General features: G+C 45.7%; 2 protein-coding genes across 9 annotated transcripts in view; both read right to left on the reverse strand.

Moving 5' to 3' along the window:
- Positions 1–1,462: 1,462 nt before the first annotated feature.
- On the reverse strand, positions 1,463–3,369 carry MRPS16 (mitochondrial ribosomal protein S16). Its single transcript, XM_002718420.5, has 3 exons — positions 3,165–3,369; positions 2,493–2,753; positions 1,463–1,730 (listed from the first exon to the last, which is right to left on the reverse strand). Exons 1-3 carry the CDS (start codon positions 3,175–3,177, stop codon positions 1,597–1,599), a joined length of 408 nt encoding a protein of 135 aa, XP_002718466.1. The 5' UTR covers positions 3,178–3,369; the 3' UTR covers positions 1,463–1,596.
- A 772-nt stretch (positions 3,370–4,141) lies between these two features.
- Positions 4,142–21,602, reverse strand: part of CFAP70 (cilia and flagella associated protein 70) — a 93,873-nt gene continuing 76,412 nt past the window's right edge. For 4 of the 8 annotated variants that reach the window (XM_070057819.1, XM_070057821.1, XM_051823203.2 and 1 more), the window contains 5 exons: positions 21,164–21,325; positions 19,235–19,324; positions 13,504–13,605; positions 6,971–7,018; positions 4,143–4,411 (listed from right to left, as the gene is read on the reverse strand). In XM_070057819.1, the coding sequence (XP_069913920.1) occupies positions 4,265–4,411; positions 6,971–7,018; positions 13,504–13,605; positions 19,235–19,324; positions 21,164–21,325 (549 nt within the window). In that variant the 3' untranslated portion in view covers positions 4,143–4,264. Of the gene's footprint in view, positions 4,412–4,517; positions 4,869–6,970; positions 7,019–13,503; positions 13,606–19,234; positions 19,325–21,163; positions 21,326–21,602 lie in introns of those variants that run through there. The other 4 variants (XM_070057822.1, XM_008269962.4, XM_070057820.1 and 1 more) reach the window with 4 other exon arrangements.

A 21,602-nucleotide genomic window follows, 5' to 3' on the forward strand; every position in this document is an offset into this window, starting at 1 on the left:
TCTTAAGTCTGCCAAAATTTGCAATCTGTATTATCTACAGTGTACACTAAAACAAAGTAATTCAGTATGGTTGTATGGTAGAGCTGATAATGTGATATTTTGCTTTGGCACAATTAGTCATTTATATCATGAACTTACACCTAGACATGATTTTACCACTAACTTTCGACATGGACTTTTCAAAGGTCCCTAACTTTGCTCATTTCTTTCTCTATATAGATAGTATGCTAGAAGGACTTTTCAGGTAGGCATATTAGCGTCTAAATCCACTATCACTGGGCAAGTTTCCACCTCTGAGCCTCAGCTTCCCCATCTGTAAAATCGAAATAATCCTACCTACCGAGCCGGCGCCGTGGCTCAATAGGCTAATCCTCCACCTTGCGGCGCCGGCACACCGGGTTCTAGTCCCGGTTGGGGCGCCGGATTCTGTCCCGGTTGCCCCTCTTCCAGGCCAGCTCTCTGCTATGGCCAGGGAGTGCAGTGGAGGATGGCCCAGGTGCTTGGGCCCTGCACCCCATGGGAGACCAGGAAAAGCACCTGGATCCTGGCTCCTGCCAGGATCAGCGCGGTGCGCCGGCTGCAGCGGCGGCCATTGGAGGGTGAACCAGCGGCAAAAGGAAGACCTTTCTCTCTCTGTCTCTCTCTCTCACTGTCCACTCTGCCTGTCAAAAAAAAAAAAAAAAAAAAAAAAAAAATCCTACCTACCTTCATGTTACTTTATAATCCTCACAAATAACTTGTATGTAAAGGACATACAATACACATAGGTACCCTATGAAGTGAGCTTTCCCCCAGTTTCTCATTCTTAAAATGCAGGTTATTACAGCCCAAAGGCAATTTTCATACCCAATCTCCTTTGTTAAATTGTGTTTTAAAGATTTTATTTGAAAGAGTTATAAATGACTGCAACGGCCAAAACTGACTTGATCCAAAGCCAGAAGCTTCTTCCACGTCTCCCACATGGGTGCAGGGACTCAAAGACTCGGGCCATCTTCTACTGCTTTCTCAGGCCATAGCAGAGAGCTAGATCAGAAGGGGAACAGCCAGGACTCAAACCGGCACCCATATGGGATGCCGCACTGCAAGCTGGGGCTTTAACCCACTGCGCCACAGTGCCAGCCACTCCTTTGACAATTTGAAATCACACATGAAGTAAGACAATATAAATCTCTAATGACAAAAACAATAAACAAAGTTAACTGTTTTCTTGAGCTCATGGGATACTGGGAGTTTAAGGAAAGATTTGTATGTGCCATAAAAATTCCGGCTGGGGGCCCTGAAGCAGGTATGTCCTAGAGGGTATCAGATAGTAAGGTAAAACTGTCCAAGAGACCCAGGACGCTACCTAAAAGTACCATCCCCCTCATAGCCACTGTCTTTCCCAAGAAGAAGACCCCCCAAAACGAATTAATACCTAGATTCTGCTCTATGTAGGACAGGAATGAATCTCTCTGAGCCCTTCTCAGGCCAGGCTGGATATGCATGCCTGACTCAGAAAACTTCATTTATTGACTTTCAAATCTAACAAAATAAAGAGTTGTGCACTAGTGTTTTAAGAGAACCTTGACCTTGTTCCCACTGCTATCCTCACTGAAATCAGCTTGCTTCTGTTTCTGTAGACTTTGTCTCTGTTTCCTGAGAAGCTAAGAGGACTTCATTCGCTCGCTTCCTTCGCAGTCTCTCAGCATTTGTGATCGTCATAGGATGCAGAGGGAAAAAGCCAGCAAGACCTAAAAGCAACAGGATTTTCATTTATTGTAACACAGGACAAGCCAACATTTCCCTGGAACTCTGCCCCAAAGGCACCGAGGATACTCGGTGCTACCTCTTCACCCAACTTCCTCCTTTTACTGCAAGAAGACAGCAGATGATGCCTGTCTTCCAACATTATCCTTACTTGAATGAAAGGTAAACTGACAGATGGCCATTCAAGACACACTACGCCACTTTTAGCATAAAACCCCAGTCACTCAAAAAGTCACAAAGAACTCTATAATAAGAGGTCTTGGGGCAGTGCTGTGGCGTAGCAGGGCCTGTAGTGCCAGCATCCCATATGGCCGCTGGTTCTAGTCCTGGCTACTCCACTTCTGATCCAGCTCTGCTACGGCCTAGGAAAGCAGTAGAAGGTGGCCCAAGTCCTTGGGCCCCTGCACCTGCATGGGAGACCCAGAAGAAGCTCCTGGCTCCTGGCTTTGGATCGGCCCAGCTCCAGCCATTGCGGCCATTTGGGTAGTGAACCAGCAGATGGAAGACTTCTCTCTCTCTCTCTCTCTGCCTTTCAAATAAGTATCTTTAAAAAAATAAGTCTAAATAAATAAATGGTATGAAAACTCTGTTGAGCCAACCATTAAAAAAAGAAAGAGGTGTCCTAATTCAAAAATGACGATTAGATCATAATTTCATTTCCCATTCCAGTCCCGAGCAGCCCCGTTATCCTGCAGCTGTCTTCACTTTAAAATCCCCTCAGTGAGGTAAGACCAGAGCCCAGTTACCCAGAAGCTTTTCCATAGGCTTAGAGAGGTGGGCCCCGCAGCCAATCCAATGCCGGATCCGGTCTAGGTTGAGGGCAACGAGCTTTTCTCCATGACTGTTGGGCAGTGGATCGTAGGAACCCAGCTGCTCCACGAAACGGCCATCCCTGGGGCACTTGTTGTGAGCAGCCACAATGCGGTAGAAGGGGCGGTTGGCGCAGCCACCCAGGGCCAGGCGGATGGTTAAGTGGCCCCCACGGTAGGCCTTGCAGAGGAGGGCAGCTGTGGAGAAACCAGAGGTTAGGACGCAAGCACGGAGTGCACAGATGCGCAAAACGAAGCACGTGCAACGATTCCCTTCTTCCCTTGCCATGTCCGCACTTCCACTCTGGTCTTCCGTGTGCTACTCAGGCCAGAGAAGCCCACCCTCGGCTCAAATGCACTCTGCAGAAGCCTGCCCTAGACTAGCCGCGACCCTGTGGCAGCCTTAGTTGTCTCGTCTGAAAAACGAGATGGGGGTGGCAGCGAGGACTAAGTGCCAAGATTACTAAGCGCAGACTCACTCGTGAGGCAGAGTGGCTGCTTCAGGTTCGGGTGACCTCCAGCCCGCCTAGCAGCTCACAGCTCCACCCGGTCCGAACGCCTTAGATGCCCCGCGGCCGCCAGGCGGTCTCCGGCGGCCCGATTACTCACTCAGGTGGACCATGGTCCGGCCGGCGCGTCACGCCTCAGGTCGTCCCGCCGCCCGCACCAACCGGCTCCCGAGCCGCTGGCAGGAGAGAGGACGGCCGCCGACCACAGGCACCGCCCGGGCCGGGACCCAGCGCCCTTCGCTCAAGCCCGAAAGCCCCGCTTCCGGAAGCCGAGGGGCCGCTTAGCCCCGCCTCTTCCTCTTTTCGCCTCAGTCCTTCCCATAATGCAACACGGTGCCACTGGCGCTAACTTGAACTGCAAACCGCGGGTCGGTGAGGTCGGGCGCTGAAGTGAGGCGGACTGGGAGAACCGGGCCTGGGGAAGGAGCCTGCTAAGTGCCCTGCAAAACCTCCCACCCTGCGGACATCCTTCTGCTCCCGTTGGGAACGACGCGCCGTGCCGAGGACTCAGGGCGCGGTTCCTGGCCCCGGAAGCTCAGTGTGGTGGGAAGACTGACGCTCCGTGCAGGGGGAACCCTGCAGGAGCTAAACCGGGACTTCCTCGGGAAAACTTAATATATTGTTAGCTCCGAGATGGGAGAAGTATTGTAAATGAAGAGTTGGCTTTTTCCTTCTCTGTTCACTAATTTGCCTCTCACCTTCGCTGCAGTTCCCCGGACTCTATAGAGGCAATGACGCCTTTAACAAAATAGAGGCGAGGGGCCGGCGCTGTGGCCTAGTGGGTGAAGCCGCCCCCTGCAGTGCCGGCATCCCGGCCGCTCCTCTTCCAGTCCAGCTCTCTGCTGTGGCCTGGAGAGCAGTGGAGGATGGCCCAAGTGCTTGGGCCCCTGCGCCCAAGACCTGGAGGAGGCTTCTGGCTCCTGGCCTCGGATCAGCTCAGCTCCTGCCACTGCGCCCATTTGGGGAGTGAACCAGCGGATGGAAGACCCCTCTCCCTTTCTAACTCTGCCTTTCAAATAAAGAAAGAAAAGAAGGTCCAAAATCAATGACCTAAGCTTTCATTTAAAAAATAAAGGAGAAACGTGATTCCTGTGTTTGCCATGCTGTGATCCAGAAAAGCAGGAGCAGAGCGTAGGGCCTCAGTGCTGAGGAGCTGGCGTTCCTTACAGGGCACCGGCGTCTTCATGGAGCCCTCGAGATTTAAGCACAGGAAGGCAGCCTTGGTTGGTTACAGGGAGTCAGAACCTCTACCTTCAGTAAAGACCCGTCTGTCCATTTTACCAAGGGCGTGTCCACAGCTCTGTCCTTTGCCCTAAGGCAGTGACCCATCATCAGTTTCGAGGCCACCTGTGGAAATAATGCCTTAATTTACAAGTTACAGAAATTCTAATAACGACCCACTCCACTTTAATTTTATATGGGTAATTGTATAAATAATCTGTAGTTACTAATGTAACAATTATAACTACATATATACTTTAATAAACTCCAGAACCACACTACCACACTGATGGATTTTTAAATTTCTTATTTCCATTTTCGTTGTGACCTCGTTTACTGTCAATGAGTAAAACATCCAGTAGCACAGCCAAAGGAACACATGAATGTGTCTGTGTCTGTGGTTCACATTCTGGTTCTTCGTGCCAGGCTTCCTATTGTGAAACTCGCCAGGAAGGAAAGGAGCTCAAGAGTGCATACAGAAAATTCTTCAGTTGGATGGTTATCAGAAAGATGGATTTCCAAAGCCAACTGTCTCCTGTACCATGTGGATCTCTGCCAGCAGAGCCTCATCTTTCAATTTCAGCTATAAGAAGAAGGAAGGGAAGAAGATATGTCATACTTTTATGGCTTTGAAGACCCCTCATTTGTGGACCCAAAGCTGAAGAACATAGTTCCTTGGCATGGAATCGGCTCTTGCTATATTCCCTATTCAATGGAAACTCCATTAAAGGACCCTAGAATACTGTGCTGCTGATATGGGTAAGTTTATTTTGTGAAGATTCATCAAGTGCTGTGCACATTCATGATTTGTACTTTTTTGGTAAAATAGTTTTATTACTTTTTTTTAAGTGTTCATATTATCACCAACGTCTCCTGGGTAATGCGTAGTATTCTCGTTTGGCAAGTAAAAGATAGGAATCAAACCTATAAGAATCATGGATTTATATTAGCACTGAATTTAGTTTTAGGAATCCAGATGTGTAGTAGAGCCATGATTGCTTCCTGAATACCCAATCTCTTACCAATAAAATCTTAATTTCTTTTCAGGGCAGTACTGCAATCAGCTAAAAAGCCACATCTTCCAGGTTCTCTTGGAGCTACCCGACTAACTGTGGCCTATGAAATGTAAGCTCAAGTCACTGGGTAGGAAAGCCTTTTAAATGGTGGTGAATTAGCTGCAGCATGGACGCCTTTTTGTTCCCCTGCTCCTCTTGTTCTTTTTTCTCACCTGAAACATGGATTTGGTGGCTGGAGATACACAGAGTATTTTGCAACTATGAGGGATGGAAACTACATGCTGTGACTGATGGAGCAGAAAGAGGATGGGTCCCTGAAGACTTTGTGGAGCTGTAATTTTTTATGCAATCTTTAAGTCAAATGACTTGCAATTCATAACTAATAGAATAGACCAGGTACTATTCATGAGCCAAATCTAGCCTGCCACTTGGTCCCCCTCCACCCTGATGTAAAACTTTATTAGAAGACAACCATTTGTTTATGTATTATCAATGGCTACTTTGCACATACAAGGGCAGAGTTTAGTAAGTGCAAAAAGCAGCATGTGTTATACAAACCCTAAAATATTTCCTATTTTACCCTTTATTGAAAAAAGTTGACTGGTCCCTGGATGACACCAACCTCTTCATTTTACATAAGAGGAAAAGCCCAGAGACATTAACACGGTAAGTGGCCAAACCAGAACCATAATTCAGGTCCATTAATTCCCAGGCTACCTGGCTTTCTGTTAAGCCATATTCTTTTTCTTTCTTTCCCTCCCTCCCTCCCTCCCTCCCTCCCTCCCTTCCTTCCTTTCTTCCTTCCTCTCTCTCTCTCTCTCTTTCCCTTTCCTTCTTTCTTGATTTATTTTATTTATTTGCAAGACATAGTTACAGAGAGAGGTAGAGACAGAGAGAGAGAGGTCTTCCATCCACTGGTTCACTCCCCAGATGGCTGCAATGGCTGGAGCTGTGCCAGTCTGAAGCCAGGAGCCAGGAGCTTCCTCTGGGTCTCCCATGTGGGTACAGGGGCCCAAGGACTTGGGCCATCTTCTACTGCTTTTCCAGGCCATAGCAGAGAGCTGGATTGGAAGAGTTACAGCTGGGACTAGAACTGGCACCCATATGGGATACTGGCACTTCAGGCCATGGCGTTAACCTGTTGCACCACAGCGCTGGCCCCTAAGCCATATTCTTTCTAAAGAATTAAAGATCAGTCATGGCTATATGTAGGTTATTATTAAAAACCCCGTAACCCCAAGATAATGGCAAAGTGCTAAGAAAAGCCTCCAGAAAAATATGTCATGAGAGGCCGGCACTGTGGCATAGTGGATAAAGCCACCGCCTGCAATGCCAGCATCCCATATGGGTGCCGGTTCCAGTCCCAGCTGCTCCACTCTGATCCAGCTCTTTGCTATGGCCTGAGAAAGCAGTAGAAGATGGCCCAAGTGCTTGGGCCCCTGCACCCATGTGCAGGCTCAGCTCCGGCCATTGCGACCATCTGGGGAATGAACCAGTGGATGGAAGACCTCTCTCTCTCTGCCTCTCCTTCTCTCTCTGTGTAACTCTGACTTTCAAATAAATAAAAAGTCATGAAATGCTCTAAAGTCCTGAAAAAAGCCAGCACCTTCCTCCCAGTTTCCCAACCTTAGAAAAGAGCAAGAAAGTGACAGAGGCATCTGTGTCCTACCTTTATCGTGTACTTGTACGCCTGCTCAGCTTCCAGTTGCCGTCCAGCCTGAAAAAAAGTATAGCAGCCGATGATGATGACGACATGTAAACATGCTGGGGAAAGTGCATTCCCTAAAATGGTTCTACCTAAGACAGAAGATGCTATACTCTTCCCGGGTAAGAACCTCTGAATTCAAAAAGCTTAAAAACACCTGGCATCTCTCTCTCTCTCTCTCTCTCTCTTTTTTTTTTTTTTTTTTTTTGACAGGCAGAATGGACAGTGAGAGCCAGAGAGAAAGGTCTTCCTTTTCCGTTGGTTCACCCCTCAATGGCTACTGTGGCCTGCGCACTGCACTGATCCGAAGCCAGGACCCAGGTGCTTCTCCTGGTCTCCCATGCGGGTGCAGGGCCCAAGCACTTGGGCCATCCTCCACTGCACTCCCGGGCCACAGCAGAGAGCTGGCCTGGAAAAGGAGCAACCGGCGCCTTGACCGGAACTAGAACTTGCTGTGCCGGCGCCGCAGGCGGAGGATTAGCCTATTAGCCCCCCCCCCTTTTTTTTGAAAGCACTGTGAATCATTAAGTCCTCTTAGAAGTGAAGCCATTCTATTAAAAATAGTTAACACTCATATAATACTTCAAGGTAATTTATATTGTTTTCACTGACCATTTTTAAAGATTATTTATTTGAAAGGCAGAGTTAGAGAGAGACAAAGAGGGAGATCTTCTCTCTGCTGGTTTACTCCCCAAAGGGCTGCAATTTGCCAGGACTGCGGGAGCTTTATATGGGTTTTCCATGTGGGTGCAGGAGACCATCTTCCACTGCTTTCTCAGTTGCGTTAGCAGGGAGCTGGATTGGAAGTGAAGCAGCCTGGAGTTGAACTGGCTCCCACATGGGATGCCAGTGTTGCAGGCGGCAGCTTAACCCATGGCACCACAATGCCAGTCCCCTGTTGCCCTTGTTTTAAGTATGTTACTTGCACTGATTCTTAATCCTCAGGATAGCATTTCCCAAATGGCTGCTGTTGTTGGCTACTAGCTGAGGTTGTTTAATTCTCCTCCACATGGCCTTCAAGCCTCGTAAAGTTTAAATTAGTCTTCTTCACAACATGACGTGTTCCCAGAATTTCAAGAGAGCAACAGCAGTAGCTGCAGGGCTTCTCAAGGCCTAGCCTCTGAAAATTCACACGATGTTATTTCCACCATACTCTACTAAAGAAAGTCGCAAGATCAGCTAAGATTCAAAGTGGAGAAATGAAAGAGACTCCATTTCTTTTTTTTTTTTCTAAATATTTATTTATTTGGAAGAGTTACACACGGAGAGAAGGAGAGAGAGAGAGAGGAAGAGAGAGAGAGAGAGAGGAAGAGAGAGAGAGAGAGAGGTCTTCCATCCAATGGTTCACTCCCCAGTTAGCCACAAAGGTTGGAGCCATGTGGATCCAAAGCCAGGAGCCAGGAGCTTTTATGGGTCTCCCACGAGGGTGCAGGGGCCTAAGGACTTGGGCCATCTTCTACTGCTTTCCCAGGCCATAGCAAAGAATGGGATCAGAATTGGGGTATCCAGGACTCGAACTGGAGCCCTTATGGGATCCCAGCACTGCAGGCGGTGGCTTTACTTGCTACACCATAGCGCTGGCCCCGAGACTCCATTTCTTAGTGGAAGGGAATGTCAACATCACAATGCAAAGAGTGTGGGCTTGAAAGCATAATTAAGTGGCAGTCATTATAAAAATCTACTACAAGGCCTATATTAGTTTTTATATTTCTGTGTAACAAATTATCACAAGCTTAGAAGTTTAAAAATATCATATCACATAGGTCAGATGTCTGGCTTTGCTCAACTAGTTCTCTGCTTAGGGTCTTACAAGGCCAAAAACAAGGTCAAGTCTAGGCTGGCCTCTTATGTGCAGGCTCTGAAGAAGAATCTACTTCAAGCTCATTCAGGTTGCTGGTAGAATTCACTTCCTTATACTTGTTGAAGGAAGGATATACTTGTTGAATGAAGGTCCCTATCGCCTTGCTGGCTTTCAGTAGAAGCTGCTGTTAGCTTCTAGAGACCATTCACATTGTTGTCATCTTCAAACCAGTGACAGTGTGTTGACTGCTTCCTGTGCTTCAAATCCCTGATTTCCCTTTCTGTCCCCTGCCAGTGAAAACTTGTTTTTTGAAGATTATTAGCCTGATTGGGTTAGACCCAACCAGATAATCTCTATATTTTAGGGTCAACCAGTTTTTGTTTTGTTTTGTTTTGTTTTGTTTTGTTTTGTTTTGTTTTTGACAGGCAGAGTGGACAGTGAGAGAGAGAGACAGAGAGAAAGGTCTTCCTTTTGCCGTTGGTTCACCCTCCAATGGCTGCCGCGGCTGGCACGCTGCGGCCGGCGCACTGTGCTGATCCGATGGCAGGAGCCAGGTACTTCTCCTGGTCTCCCGTGGGGTGCAGGGCCCAAGGACTTGGGCCATCCTCCACTGCACTCCCTGGCCATAGCAGAGAGCTGGCCTGGAAGAGGGGCAACCGGGACAGAATCCGGCGCCCCGACCAGGACTCGAACCCAGTGTGCTGGTGCTGCAAAGCAGAGAATTAGCCTAGTGAGCCGCGGCACCTTTCCAGGGTCAACCAGTTTGATACTTTAATTTGCAAAATCCCTTCACACCAGTACCTCAATAAGTGTTTGATGATTGAATAGTCTTGGAGGAGAAAGCCATTTTTAGATCTGTGCTAGCACAAGACTTCGTAATTGAAGTTGTCATATGACCCCCTCTTTGACCATGAATTAAATACAAGCAAGATTTTAGGTTTCAAAATATATATGTGTTTTAGCCTATATCTTAATTGTATTTTTTTATAATTTTACTGCAGTGTGATCCATATGTATTTGTCAAACCTCTCTTTGTGGTCTAATATGTGGTCAGTTTTTATGAGTACTCATTGGTGCTTAAAACAATGTCTTCTAATTGTTAAGTTCAGAGTTCCACATTGGTATTGAACTCATCAAGTTAACTGGGTTATATATCTTTACAGATCATTTTTTTCCACTTGATCTATCAGTTTCTGAAAGAAGTATATTAAGATCTTCCATATTGAGGGGTGTATGTTTAGAGTGGGAGTTAAGACACTGGTTGGGATATCCACATCCATATCTGAGTACCTGGGTTCAAGTCCTGGCTCTGTTCCCAATTCTACCTCCCTGATAATGCAGACCATGGAGACAGAAGGTGATAACTCAAGTGGTCTAGTCCCTGCATCCCCTGTGAGAGACCTGGATTGAGCTCCTGGCTGCCAGGTTCAGCCTATCTCAGCCCTGGCCATTGTGGATATTTGGGGGTGAACCAGTAGATGGGAACTTGTGCCCTGTTTTCTCTGTTTTCCTCTGTTTCTTACATACATTTATAACTTCTTAAAAATTTGTTTTAAAGATTTTCTATATCAACCATTTTCTTTTTTTTTTTTTTTTTTTTAAAGATTTATTTATTTACTTGAAAGTCAGAGTCACACACAGAAAGAAGGAGAAGCAGAGAGAGAGGTCTTCCATCCGATGATGCCGCAATGGCTGGAGCTGCACTGATCCAAAGCCATGAGCCAGGAGCTTCTTCTGGATCTCCCACGCGGGTGCAGGGGCCCAAGGACTGGGGCCATCTTCTATTGCTATCTCGGGCCACAGCAGAGAGCTGGACTGGAAGAGAAGCAGCTGGGACTAGAACCGGCACCCAAATGGGATGCTGGCGCTTCAGGCCAGGGCGTTAACCTGCTGTGCCACAGCACCGGCCCCAACCATTTTCATTTAAAGATGAGGAAGCTAAGGCCTAGTATGGCTAAGTGCCAAGTCATAGCTCCTACAACTAGTTATAATAGAAATGAGATAAGAATTCAAAAATTGGGCCAGCAATGTGGCACAGCAGGCTGAGCCACTACTTAGAATGCCAGCATCTGATGTTGGAGTGCCAGTTTAATTCCTGGCTACTCTGTTCCTCATCTAGCTTCCTGCTAATGCACCTGAATGCCACAAATGCTTGGGTTTCTGCCACCCATGTAGGAAACCAGGATGGAGTTCCTTGCTCCTGACTTCAACCTGGCCCAGACTTGGTTGTTGCAGTCATTTGAGGAGTGAAAAAGCAGATGGAAGATCTCTTTCTCTCTTGCTCTGATGTTGAAGAAGGAGGAGGGGAAGGGAGAAGGGGAAGGAAGAAGAAAGAGAAGAAGAAAAGAAAAAAAAAACTTTTTAAAAAAAGAATTCAAGGGGCCGGCATTGGGGGTAATGGTTTAAGCTGCTGCCTGCAATGCCAGCATCTCATATGGGTACCAGTTCTTATTTCATATGCCGGCGTCTCATATGTATACCTGGCTGTTCAGCTTCTGATTCAGCTACCTGTTAATGTGCCTGGGAAAGCAGCAAAGATGGCCAAAGTCCTTGGGCTCCTGCACCCACATGGGAGACCTGGATGAACCTCTTGACTCCTGGCTTTGGCCTGGCCCAGCCCTGGCTGTTGCAGCCATTTAAGGAGTGAACTAGAAGATGGAAGATGTCTCTACCTGTCTCTCTCTGTGCAACTTTGCCTTTAAAATAAATAAAAATAAGTCTTTAAAAAAAGGAACTCAAATATTTCTCACATTGATATTTTTGGATGTTTATTGCAAAGAGAAAATCCAGTAATATTTGTTTTGTTAATTCCTTTTATAACCATAACCATAACACACACACACACACACACACATCCGACATGCATCAATTTGGCATCATACTGGCCAAGGGAAAACTGAGGGCCACTCTCATTAATCCCAATTTTATCTTAGATCTATGCGTAAGTTATTTAAGTCCATCTGTGGGAGAGTTATTTTTTAGTGGTAAAGCACCTATGAGGAATTCCCACAATACCTTCCACCCAATTTCCCATCTGAATCAAGAACAAACACCTTCAGCCAGTAGTGGAAAAGAAAGAAAGTGTACAGAAAGACTAGTAAAGCATCTCTTTTGCTGATCCCTGACCTGATTTACGTTGTGGTTTTTTTTTTTTTTTAAGATTTATTTTATTTATTTGGAAGAGTTACAAAGAAATGTACACACACACACACATAGTGAGAGAGAGGAGAGCCGGCGCCGTGGCTCACTAGGCTAATCCTCCGCCTAGCGGCGCCGGCACACCGGGTTCTAGTCCCGGTCGGGGCGCCGGATTCTATCCCGGTTGCCCCTCTTCCAGGCCAGCTCTCTGCTGTGGCCAGGGAGTGCAGTGGAGGATGGCCCAAGTCCTTGGGCCCTGCACCCCATGGGAGACCAGGATAAGTACCTGGCTCCTGCCTTCGGATCAGCGCGGTGCACCAGCCGCAGTGCGCTGGCCGCGGTGGCCATTGGAGGGTGAACCAACAGCAAAGGAAGACCTTTCTCTCTATCTCTCTCTCTCTCACTGTCCACTCTACCTGTAAAAAAAAAAAAAGAGAGAGAGAGGAGAGAGAGGGAGAGAGCGCTTCCATCTGCTGGTTCACTCTCCAGATGGCTGCAATGGCTAGAGCTAAGTCAATCCAAAGCCAAGAGCCAGGAGCTTCTTCCGGGTATTCCACATGAGTACAAATGCCCAAGGACTTGGACCATCCTCTGCTGCTTTCCCAGGCCATAGCAGAGAGCTGGACTAGAAGTGGAGCAGCCGGGACTCCAACAGGCACCCATATGGGATGCCAGCATTGCAGGCTGGGGCTTTAACCCATTGCACCAAAGCACCAGCTCCTTCCTGGTTTACATTCTGATCCATTATTGTTTCCATTTTTAGAATGTCCATTCTAGAGAAACACCTGGATATACGTTTTTAAAGCACATTCCAAGTAGAGGTTGACCAGACTTGGCCTTTATCATCTGTAAAATGATCAAATCTGGAGCTCATCAGACTTCCAAGCATAAATGGCCCTCCACTGTTGCTTGTTTATTTGGTCCCTCTGTTCTCTAAAAGAACATGATAAATACTCACTTTCAGCGGAAACTGTTAAAACTGTCCCTGTGTCTCATTTGTTTACAGCATAAAGTTTTTTTTCTTAATCGTTCTAACCGAATAAGGCTCAATGAATACTGTAATTGAAAATATATTGGCCGGCGCCACGGCTCACTAGGCTAATCCTCCACCTAGCGGCGCCGGCACACAGGGTTCTAGTCCCGGTCGGGGCGCCGGATTCTGTCCCGGTTGCCCCTCTTCCAGGCCAGCTCTCTGCTGTGGCCAGGGAGTGCAGTGGAGGATGGCCCAAGTGCTTGGGCCCTGCACCCCATGGGAGACCAGGATAAGTACCTGGCTCCTGGCTCCTGCCATCGGATCAGCGCGGTGCGCCGGCCACAGCGCGCCAGCCGTGGTGGCCATTGGAGGGTGAACCAACAGCAAAGGAAGACCTTTCTCTCTGTCTCTCTCTCTCACTGTCCACTCTGCCTGTCAAAAATATATATATATATATTAAATGTTTGTGATGAACTTTAAAAATACTACTGTAAATTATATCATTCCTGAATACATACAACTTTATAGGTGGCTTTAAATAAATTTTATACTTCTGTTTGCGAACATACAAACAAAAACACTCACTTTCAGGCAGACCAGAGCCAGATAAGCCCATACTTCCGCGTTGTAGTTGTTTAATGCATTGGCTTCAGAAAGAGCATCCTCGGCCTCGGTGAGCTCCTCCAGCTACACAGAAAAGGGAGCAGTTTGAGTAGGAAGTCGGAGTAGTTTCACTCAAGCCAGTTGGAGTCAGCTTAACCACTACTTCCAAGTAACACTGGTGTGTGTGACCTATGCCAGTCATTTTTTATATTTTTAGTAACTCCTTCTTCAAATGAAATCGAATGCAGTGCACAGTATGTGAACAAATAAAAGCAGAACTACTCTGACTTAAAAGTCAGGCAGGGGAATCTGCAGCCCTGCATGCCAGGCTCTCGTCTCACACTCTCCTCCTTCTCTCTACTGTCAGAAGTTAAAGTCCTATTTGCTTGACAAAATACTATTTTCTGAAATACTCCTTTCTCATTATATCAGTTAGCAGCCCAAACGTGAGCAATCAATGCAGTATTTAGAGACTCTAGTGTGCTTTGGGCATACAGAGAACATTACTACTTCCTAAAACTGTTGTTAGCTTACTTTGTAAAATCTTCGAAAGGCCAAATGAAGAAAGAATAGGGCTCTCTCAAAAGTAGCTTATCATTTCTGTTTTAAAAGAAGAAAATAGGAGACAGTATTGTATCAAAATGAATTAAGCTGCTGCACACAATACCGGCCCCCTTACTGGAACACCAATTCAAGTCCTGGCTGTTCCACTTCTGATCCAGCTCCCTGCTAATGTGCCTGGGAAAGCAATGGAGGATGGCCTGAGTACGTAGGCCCCTGACACCTATGTGGGAGACCCAGATGGAGTTCTAGGCTCCTGGCTTTGCCTGGCCCAACCCAAGCCATGGTAGCCATTTAAGGAACTACCAGATAGAGAAGACCTCTTTCTCTGACTTTCCCTCTCACTCTGTGTGTAACTATTTTAAATAAACAAAATAAATCTTTATAAAAAAAGAATTATTTGAAAGGCAGAGTTACAGAGAGAGACAGAAAGAGAAAGAGAGAAAAAGATCTTCCATCCATTGGTTCACTCCCTAGATGGCTACAATGAATGGAGCTGGGCTGATCTGAAGCCAGGAGCTTCTTCCAGGTCTCCCACACGGGTGCAGGGGCCCAAGGATTTGGGGCCATCTTCAGCTGCTTTTCCAGGTTCATTAGCAGGGAGCTGTACAAGAAGTGGAGAAGCCAGGACTCAAACCAGCGCTCATATGGGATGCCAGCGTTGCAGGTGCCAGCTTTAACTGCTATGCCATAGTGCTAGTCCCAGAAAATAAATATTTTTAGAAATTAGTTTCTAGCCATTAAAAAAAGGATGGAAAATAGCATTTCAACTCTGCCTATACCTTGGGTCATGCTTTTAAAAAAAAAAAAAAAGATTTATTTATTCATTTGAAAGAGTTACACACACAGAGAGAGAGGTCTTCGTCCAATGGTTCACTCCCCAGTTGGCCACAAAGGTCAGAGCTGTGCAGATTTGAAGCCAGGAGTCAGGAGCTTCTTACTGTTCTCCCATGTGGTATAGGGGCCCAAGGACTTGGGCCATCTTCTGTTGCTTTCCCAGGCCACAGCAGAGAGCTGGATCAGAAGTGGAGTAGCCAGGACTCAAACTGGCACCCATATGGGATGCTGGCACTACAAGCAGCATCTTTACCCGCTATGCCACAGCGCTGGCCCCTGGCTCACACTTTAAAGGACTCTGAGACATTGATTCATTATTCAACCAAACTACATTTGCTGAGGAATTGCTCTGGGTCAGGCAGAATGCTAGATTCTGAGAATATAAAGATAAATACAATATAATCCATGCCTTCCAAGAGCTCACTGAAAGGAAGGTAAAAAAAATAAATGACAGAGGGAAATGGCTGACTACAGAACCCAGGAGGACCCAGCAACTATGGTGGGGAAAAGAGGAGCCAGCAAAAACAAACAACAAACAAACAAACCAAAAAAACAAAAAACATGCTGAGAATGAGATGTCAGAGTGGAAGGTGTAGAAATGGAAGGATGGGGGGAGGCACGGCACTGTGGCATAGCGGGTAAAGGACGCAGCCTGCAGTGCCAGCATCCCTTATGGGCACCAATTTGGGACCTGGCTGTTCCACTTCCAATCCAGCTCTCTGCTATGGCCTGGGGAAGCAGTAGAAGATGGCCCAAGTCCATGGGCCCCTGTACCCGCATGGTAGACCTGGAAGAAGCTTCTGGCTCCCCCTCTATCTCTCTTTCTCTCTTAAGTAAATAAAAAATCTTTTAAAAAAAGAAATGGGCCAGCGCCATGGCTCACTAGGCTAATCCTCCGCCTGTGGTGCTGGCACTCCAGGTTCTAGTCCCGGTTAGGGCGCCGGATTCTGTCTCGGTTGCTCCTCTTCCAGTCCAGCTCTCTGCTGTGGCCCAGGAAGGCAGTGGAGGATGGCCCAAGCGCTTGGGCCCCTGCACCCGCATTGGAGACCAGGAGGAAGCACCTGGCTGCTGGCTTCAGATTGGCGCAGTGCGCCGGCTGCAGCGCACTGACCATAGCGACCATTTGGGGAGTGAACCAACGGAAGGAAGACCTTTCTCTCTGTCTCTCTCCCTCTCTCTCACTGTCTAACTCTGCCTGTCAAAAAAAAAAAAGAAAAAAAAAAAAGAAAAAAAAAAAAGAAAAAAAAAAAGAAAAAAAAAAAAGAAAGAAATGAGAAATGGAAGAATGGAGTGTAATATTGTGGAAGCCATGGAAGGGAGAGCTTTAGGAAGGAAGTGAACAATAGGGTTAAGTGCTGCAGAGACTTCTAAGAGCCCAGTGTACAGTTGGAAATCTGCAAGTTTTTTTTTTTTTTTTTTTTTTTTTTTTGACAGGCAGAGTGGACAGTGAGAGAGAGAGAGACAGAGAGAGAAAGGTCTTCCTTTGCCGTTGGTTCACCCTCCAATGGCCGCCGCTGCAGCCGGCGCACCACGCTGATCCTGGCAGGAGCCAGGAGCCAGGTGCTTTTCCTGGTCTCCCATGGGGTGCAGGGCCCAAGCACCTGGGCCATCCTCCACTGCACTCCCTGGCCATAGCAGAGAGCTGGCCTGGAAGAGGGGCAACCGGGACAGAATCCGGCGCCCCAACCGGGACTAGAACCCGGTGTGCCGGCGCCGCAAGGTGGAGGATTAGCCTATTGAGCCACGGCGCCGGCAGTTGTTTTTTTTTTTTAAGATTTATTTTATTTATTTAAAAGAGTTACAGAGGGAGAGAGAGAGAGAGAGAAAGAAAGAGAGGTCTTCCATTCTGCTGGTTCACTCCCCAAATGATCCCAACAGCCAGAGCTGAGCTGATTTGAAGCCAGAATCCAGGAGCTTCTTTCAAGTCTCCCATGCAGGTGCAGGAGCCCAAGGACTTGGGCCATCTTCCACTGCTTTCCCAGGCCATAGTAGAGAGCTGGATCAGAAGAGGAGCAGCCAAGACTTGAATGGGTGCCTATAGGGGATGCGGGCACTGCAGGCTAGGGCTTTAACCTGCTGCACCACAGTGCTGGCCCCTGAAAGTTTTTTTTTTTAATGATGTTTCAGTCAAGTGGTAGGGGATATATGACAAATTGCAATAAAGCGGAAGTTAATGGGACAGAGAAATGGAGAATTTACCAGTAAATAAATACATATATGACATGATTTCAACCTTATTAGTAAAAATGCAACTTTAGATACCTATCAACTTGGTAAATGATAATGTCCATTGTTGATGAGTAAAATAGATTCTCATACTTTCTGGCAAAATATAAATAAGTATACAGCCTTTCTAGGAAACAAGGTGATACCATAATTTAAATATTAAAAATAATTTTAGATTCTCTTAGGAATGTATTCTAAGGAAATAATGAGAGTTAAGTACAAAGATGATTATCCAAGGCTGGGACTGTGGTGTAGTGCGTAAAGCCAACGCCTGCAGAGCTAGCATCCCATATGGGCACCAGTTCAAGTCCTGGCTGCTCCACTTCCTATCCAGCTCTCTGCTGTGGCCTGGGAAAGCAACAGAAGATGGCCCAAGTCCTTGGGCCCCTGCACCCATGTGGGATACCCGGAAGAAGCTCCTGGCTCCGGGCTTTGGATTGACTCAGCTCCAGCTGTTGCAGCCATTTGGAGAGTGAACCAGTGGATGGAAGACCTCTCTCACTCTCTCTGACTCTGCCTCCCTATAACTCTGACTTTTAGATAAATAAATAAATCTTTAAAAAAAATCATTGTCCAAGAATGTTTATTCCAACTTAATTTAGAATAGTATAATTGTGCAAGTGAATAAAATGTTCAATAATAAGTGACTGATCAAATAAATTGCGGTAGGTACAGACACAGGTATATGCACATAATGTGACTAAAACATTGATGAGGCAAAGACTTCTTTGATACCTCAATTGTAGTGCTTATTAGTTTTTTTGGCTTTTATTTCTATCTATGAAAATATTTTTACAATATTCAAAATAAACAGAAGCATAACTTACACTAAACAGTTGGTATAGAGGTTTGTTGTACTTTTGACAGTGCTTCCAGGTTTCTTTTTTTTTTTAAAGGTCTATTTATTTATTTGAAAGGCAGAGTTACAGAGAAGTAGAGGCTGAGAGAGAGATCTCCCATCCGCTGGTTCCCTCCCCAGATGGCCACAACGGCTGGAGCTGCACCAATCTGAAGCCAGGAGCCAGGAGCTTCTTCTGGGTCTCCTACTCCCTCTCCCATCCCATTCATATAAGATTAATTTTCAATTATCTTTATATACAGAAGATCAATTTAGTATATACTAAGTAAAGATTTCAACAGCTTGCACCCACACAGAAACACAAAGTATAAAGTACTGTTTGAGTACTAGTTTTATTGTTAATTCACATAGTACAACACATTAAATACAGAGATCCTACATGAGGAGTAAGTGCACAGTGACTCCTGTTGTTGATTTAAAAATTGACACTCTTATTTATGATGTCAGTAATCACCTGAGGCTCTTGTCATGAGCTGCCAAGGCTATGGAAGCCTCTTGAGTTCACCAACTCTGATCTTATTAGATCATAGTCAAAGTGGAAGTTCTCCCTTCAGAAAAAGGTACTTCCTTCTTTGATGGCCCGTTCTTTCCGCTGGGATCTCACTCACAGAGATCTTTCATTTAGGTTTTTTTTTTTTTTTTTTTTGCCAGAGTGTCTTGGCTTTCCATGCCTGAAATACTCTCATGGGCCTTTTAGCCAGATCTGAATGCCTTAAGGGCTGATTCTCAGGCCAGAGTGCTGTTTAGGACATCTGCCATTCTATGAGTCTACTGTGTATCCTGCTTCCCATGTTGGATTGTTCTCTCCTTTTTAATTCTGTCAGTTAGTATTAGCAGACACTAGTCTTGTTTATGTGATCCCTTTGACAATCCTATCATTATGATCAATTGTGAACTGAAGTTGATCACTTGGACTAGTGAGATGGCATTGGTACATGCCACCTTGATGGGATTGGATTGGAATCCTCTGGCACGTTTCTAACTCTACCATTGGGGTAAGTCCAATTGAGCATGTGTCGAAGGTTTTTGTGAGATTTTTAAAGGATGTTTTATTTTTCTAGTAAAGATTTACTTTCAGTTCTTTGAACAACTTTGAAGAGCAACCTTTAATTAGAGCAGAATGTCCTGGTTGTCATCCCACAATCACTGAAAACCCTCAGGGTGCATGGGGAAACAAGGAATCAAGGTCACCTGTATGCACAGCCTAGTCTCAAGCCTTTATTTTCTTACCCGGTAACAGGCAATTCCCAGTCCTAGCCAGGTAAGGCACGAAGGTGATCTTTTACAGACTTGCATGTAGGTTTTCTTAGCCTTTTCATACTGTAAAAAGAAAGCAGCACTAAACTACTACTCTTCTGGAAGCCTCAAACACTAGGATTTAAAAAGTGAGGATAATAATGATGGGATCTCTGATAGCTGCACTCCAGAACCATCCAAGTTCTTTTTAAAGATGTATTGATTTATTTATTGAAAAGGCAGAATGACAGTGGTTGAGAGAAAAGGGACACACATACATACAAACACACACACATACAGAGAGAAGGAGAGAGAGGGTGAGAGAGAGAGGGGGAGAGAGAGAGAGAGAGAGGGAGAGAGAGAGAGAGAGAAATCTTCCATCTTCACTCCTCAAATGGCCACAATAGCCAGGGCTGGGCTAGGCCAAAGCCAGGAGCCAGGAAGTACATCCTGGTATACCATGTGGGTGGCAGGGGTTCAAGGACTTGTGCCATCTTCCCAGTGCTCACCCAGGTGCATTATTATCAGGGATCTGGATAGGAAGTGGAGCATCTGGGACTCAAATGGGTGTTCTAATATGTGATACTGGTGTCACAAGCAGCAGCTTAGCCTGCTAGGCCACAACAACCGGCTCTCAGGACAATCTAAGTTGAATGAGTCTTTGGATTATATTTTTACATCTAATTTAGGGGAGCTGTCACCAGAAGACTGAAGAGAGGAGATGGACAGATCAAATAGTTGAAGCAAGGAGTTAGCATATTGCAAGTTCTGGGCAACCACAATGATTATCTGAATGCCACCTAGACTTTACAGAGCACGCTCTTCTTCTTAAAAGTGACATCCTGTGGTAGAATGACAGACACTGAATCTCTGGACTAAGATGCACACTTAAGATAGCTTCATCATCCTGCTAGTCTCCTTGTTGTAGAAATTGTAGAAGTTCAGTCTTAGAGGTTCTCAGCAGTACAGAATACACATAGAAAAATTCAAAAAGCAAACATTAAAAGAAGTAACCCTCACAGGATTAATTATTGTATTAAACCCAGTGTGAACCATGGATCTATAGCACACCTCATTAAATAGCCCAAGAACTGCTTGCCTATTTGACTGCCTAACTCAGAAGCACTGTGAAGATGTGGCTTTCAATGAACATCAGAAAGAAATTTTTCCCTTACTTACTTTACTGCAGTGGTATAGTAATCTCCCTCAAGCCTGTGTAAGCCTTTCCATCAACACATTATAAGCCATTGTACATGCTTGATATCACTGTTTACATATCAAAAAGAAAGAGAACTGGGGGTTTGGGGATGAAGGGATAAAATGAAATCAGACCAGAAGCAGAGAGTCAAAAGTCCTTTTGGAGAATGCTGATAATTTTTACAGTTGGATGAGTCTAAGATGGCTTATTCTACTACCGTTTTACTTTGAAATTTTCCATAATAGAAAGTTTTTTTTTTCCCTAAAAGCTTTGAGGTTGTCCTAAAATATGGAAGGGATTACTAAAGAGTCAGGTCAAGGTTCCCTCTGGAATGGAGTTAGCTAGATTCAACATAACCCTTTGTGTTGAGGAAGTTTGGAGGAGTCCTTTTGAGGCCGATGACACTTTCTGCTAAGTCAAGCTAAGGATTGTTTCTACTATTGCAAATTAGATTTTAGCCAAAATAGCATTTGCTGAGTTCTTAACTTTTTAGAGTATAATGGATAAAACCACAGACTTTGGTTTTTTACATCCTGGTTTTGAATCCTGCGTCCAGTAATTACTAGTTATCTGATATTAGGCAAGTCAGTTTACCTTTGGATATAAAAGTATCAATATCATACTGCTCCTTTTAGTCCGCACAGATGGATATTAATACTGGAATGACAGTCAGGCCCGACCACGGCCTGGTTTACACTCCCCCCACCACCACCTCTACCCCTCACCTCTTTCTCCTCCAGATAGATGAGCCCCAGTCGCAGGAAGATGAAGTGCATCTCGGAAGCATCCACGACAAAGCTAATGGTTCGCTCATAGCAGGCTTTGGCTTCAGCATGATTCCCACTCAGAAAATAGAGATGGCCCTTCAAGCCCCAGACATTAGGGTTCTGAGAAAACGAAAAACAAGCAGTACATAGGATGAGGTGGTATTTAAAAGCACATTAAGAACCTTTGGTTAGCACTTTAAAGTTACTAAGTTTGGATTTTTGTTTGTTTGTTTCTAATTGCACTCAGGACAAGTCCCATTAATTGCACTGGGAGGCAATTCTGTAGATCTGTCTGCTCATTTACTTTCTTAAACTCTTCAAAGCCATTTTGTCTTTGGGGTAAATATTAAGAAAAACAGTCAAGCCTCACCATGATAGTGTTCCCAGTGAGAAAACA

The sequence above is a fragment of the Oryctolagus cuniculus genome, chromosome 15 (assembly GCF_964237555.1).
Source record: "Oryctolagus cuniculus chromosome 15, mOryCun1.1, whole genome shotgun sequence".
Classification (NCBI taxonomy): Eukaryota; Metazoa; Chordata; class Mammalia; order Lagomorpha; family Leporidae; genus Oryctolagus; species Oryctolagus cuniculus.

Coding starts and splice junctions, on each gene's coding strand:
- MRPS16 (XM_002718420.5), bottom strand. Junction 1,731..2,492: donor GCCTATGGAAAAGCTTCTGG/GTAACTGGGCTC, acceptor TGTTGCTTTTAG/GTCTTGCTGGCTTTTTCCCT.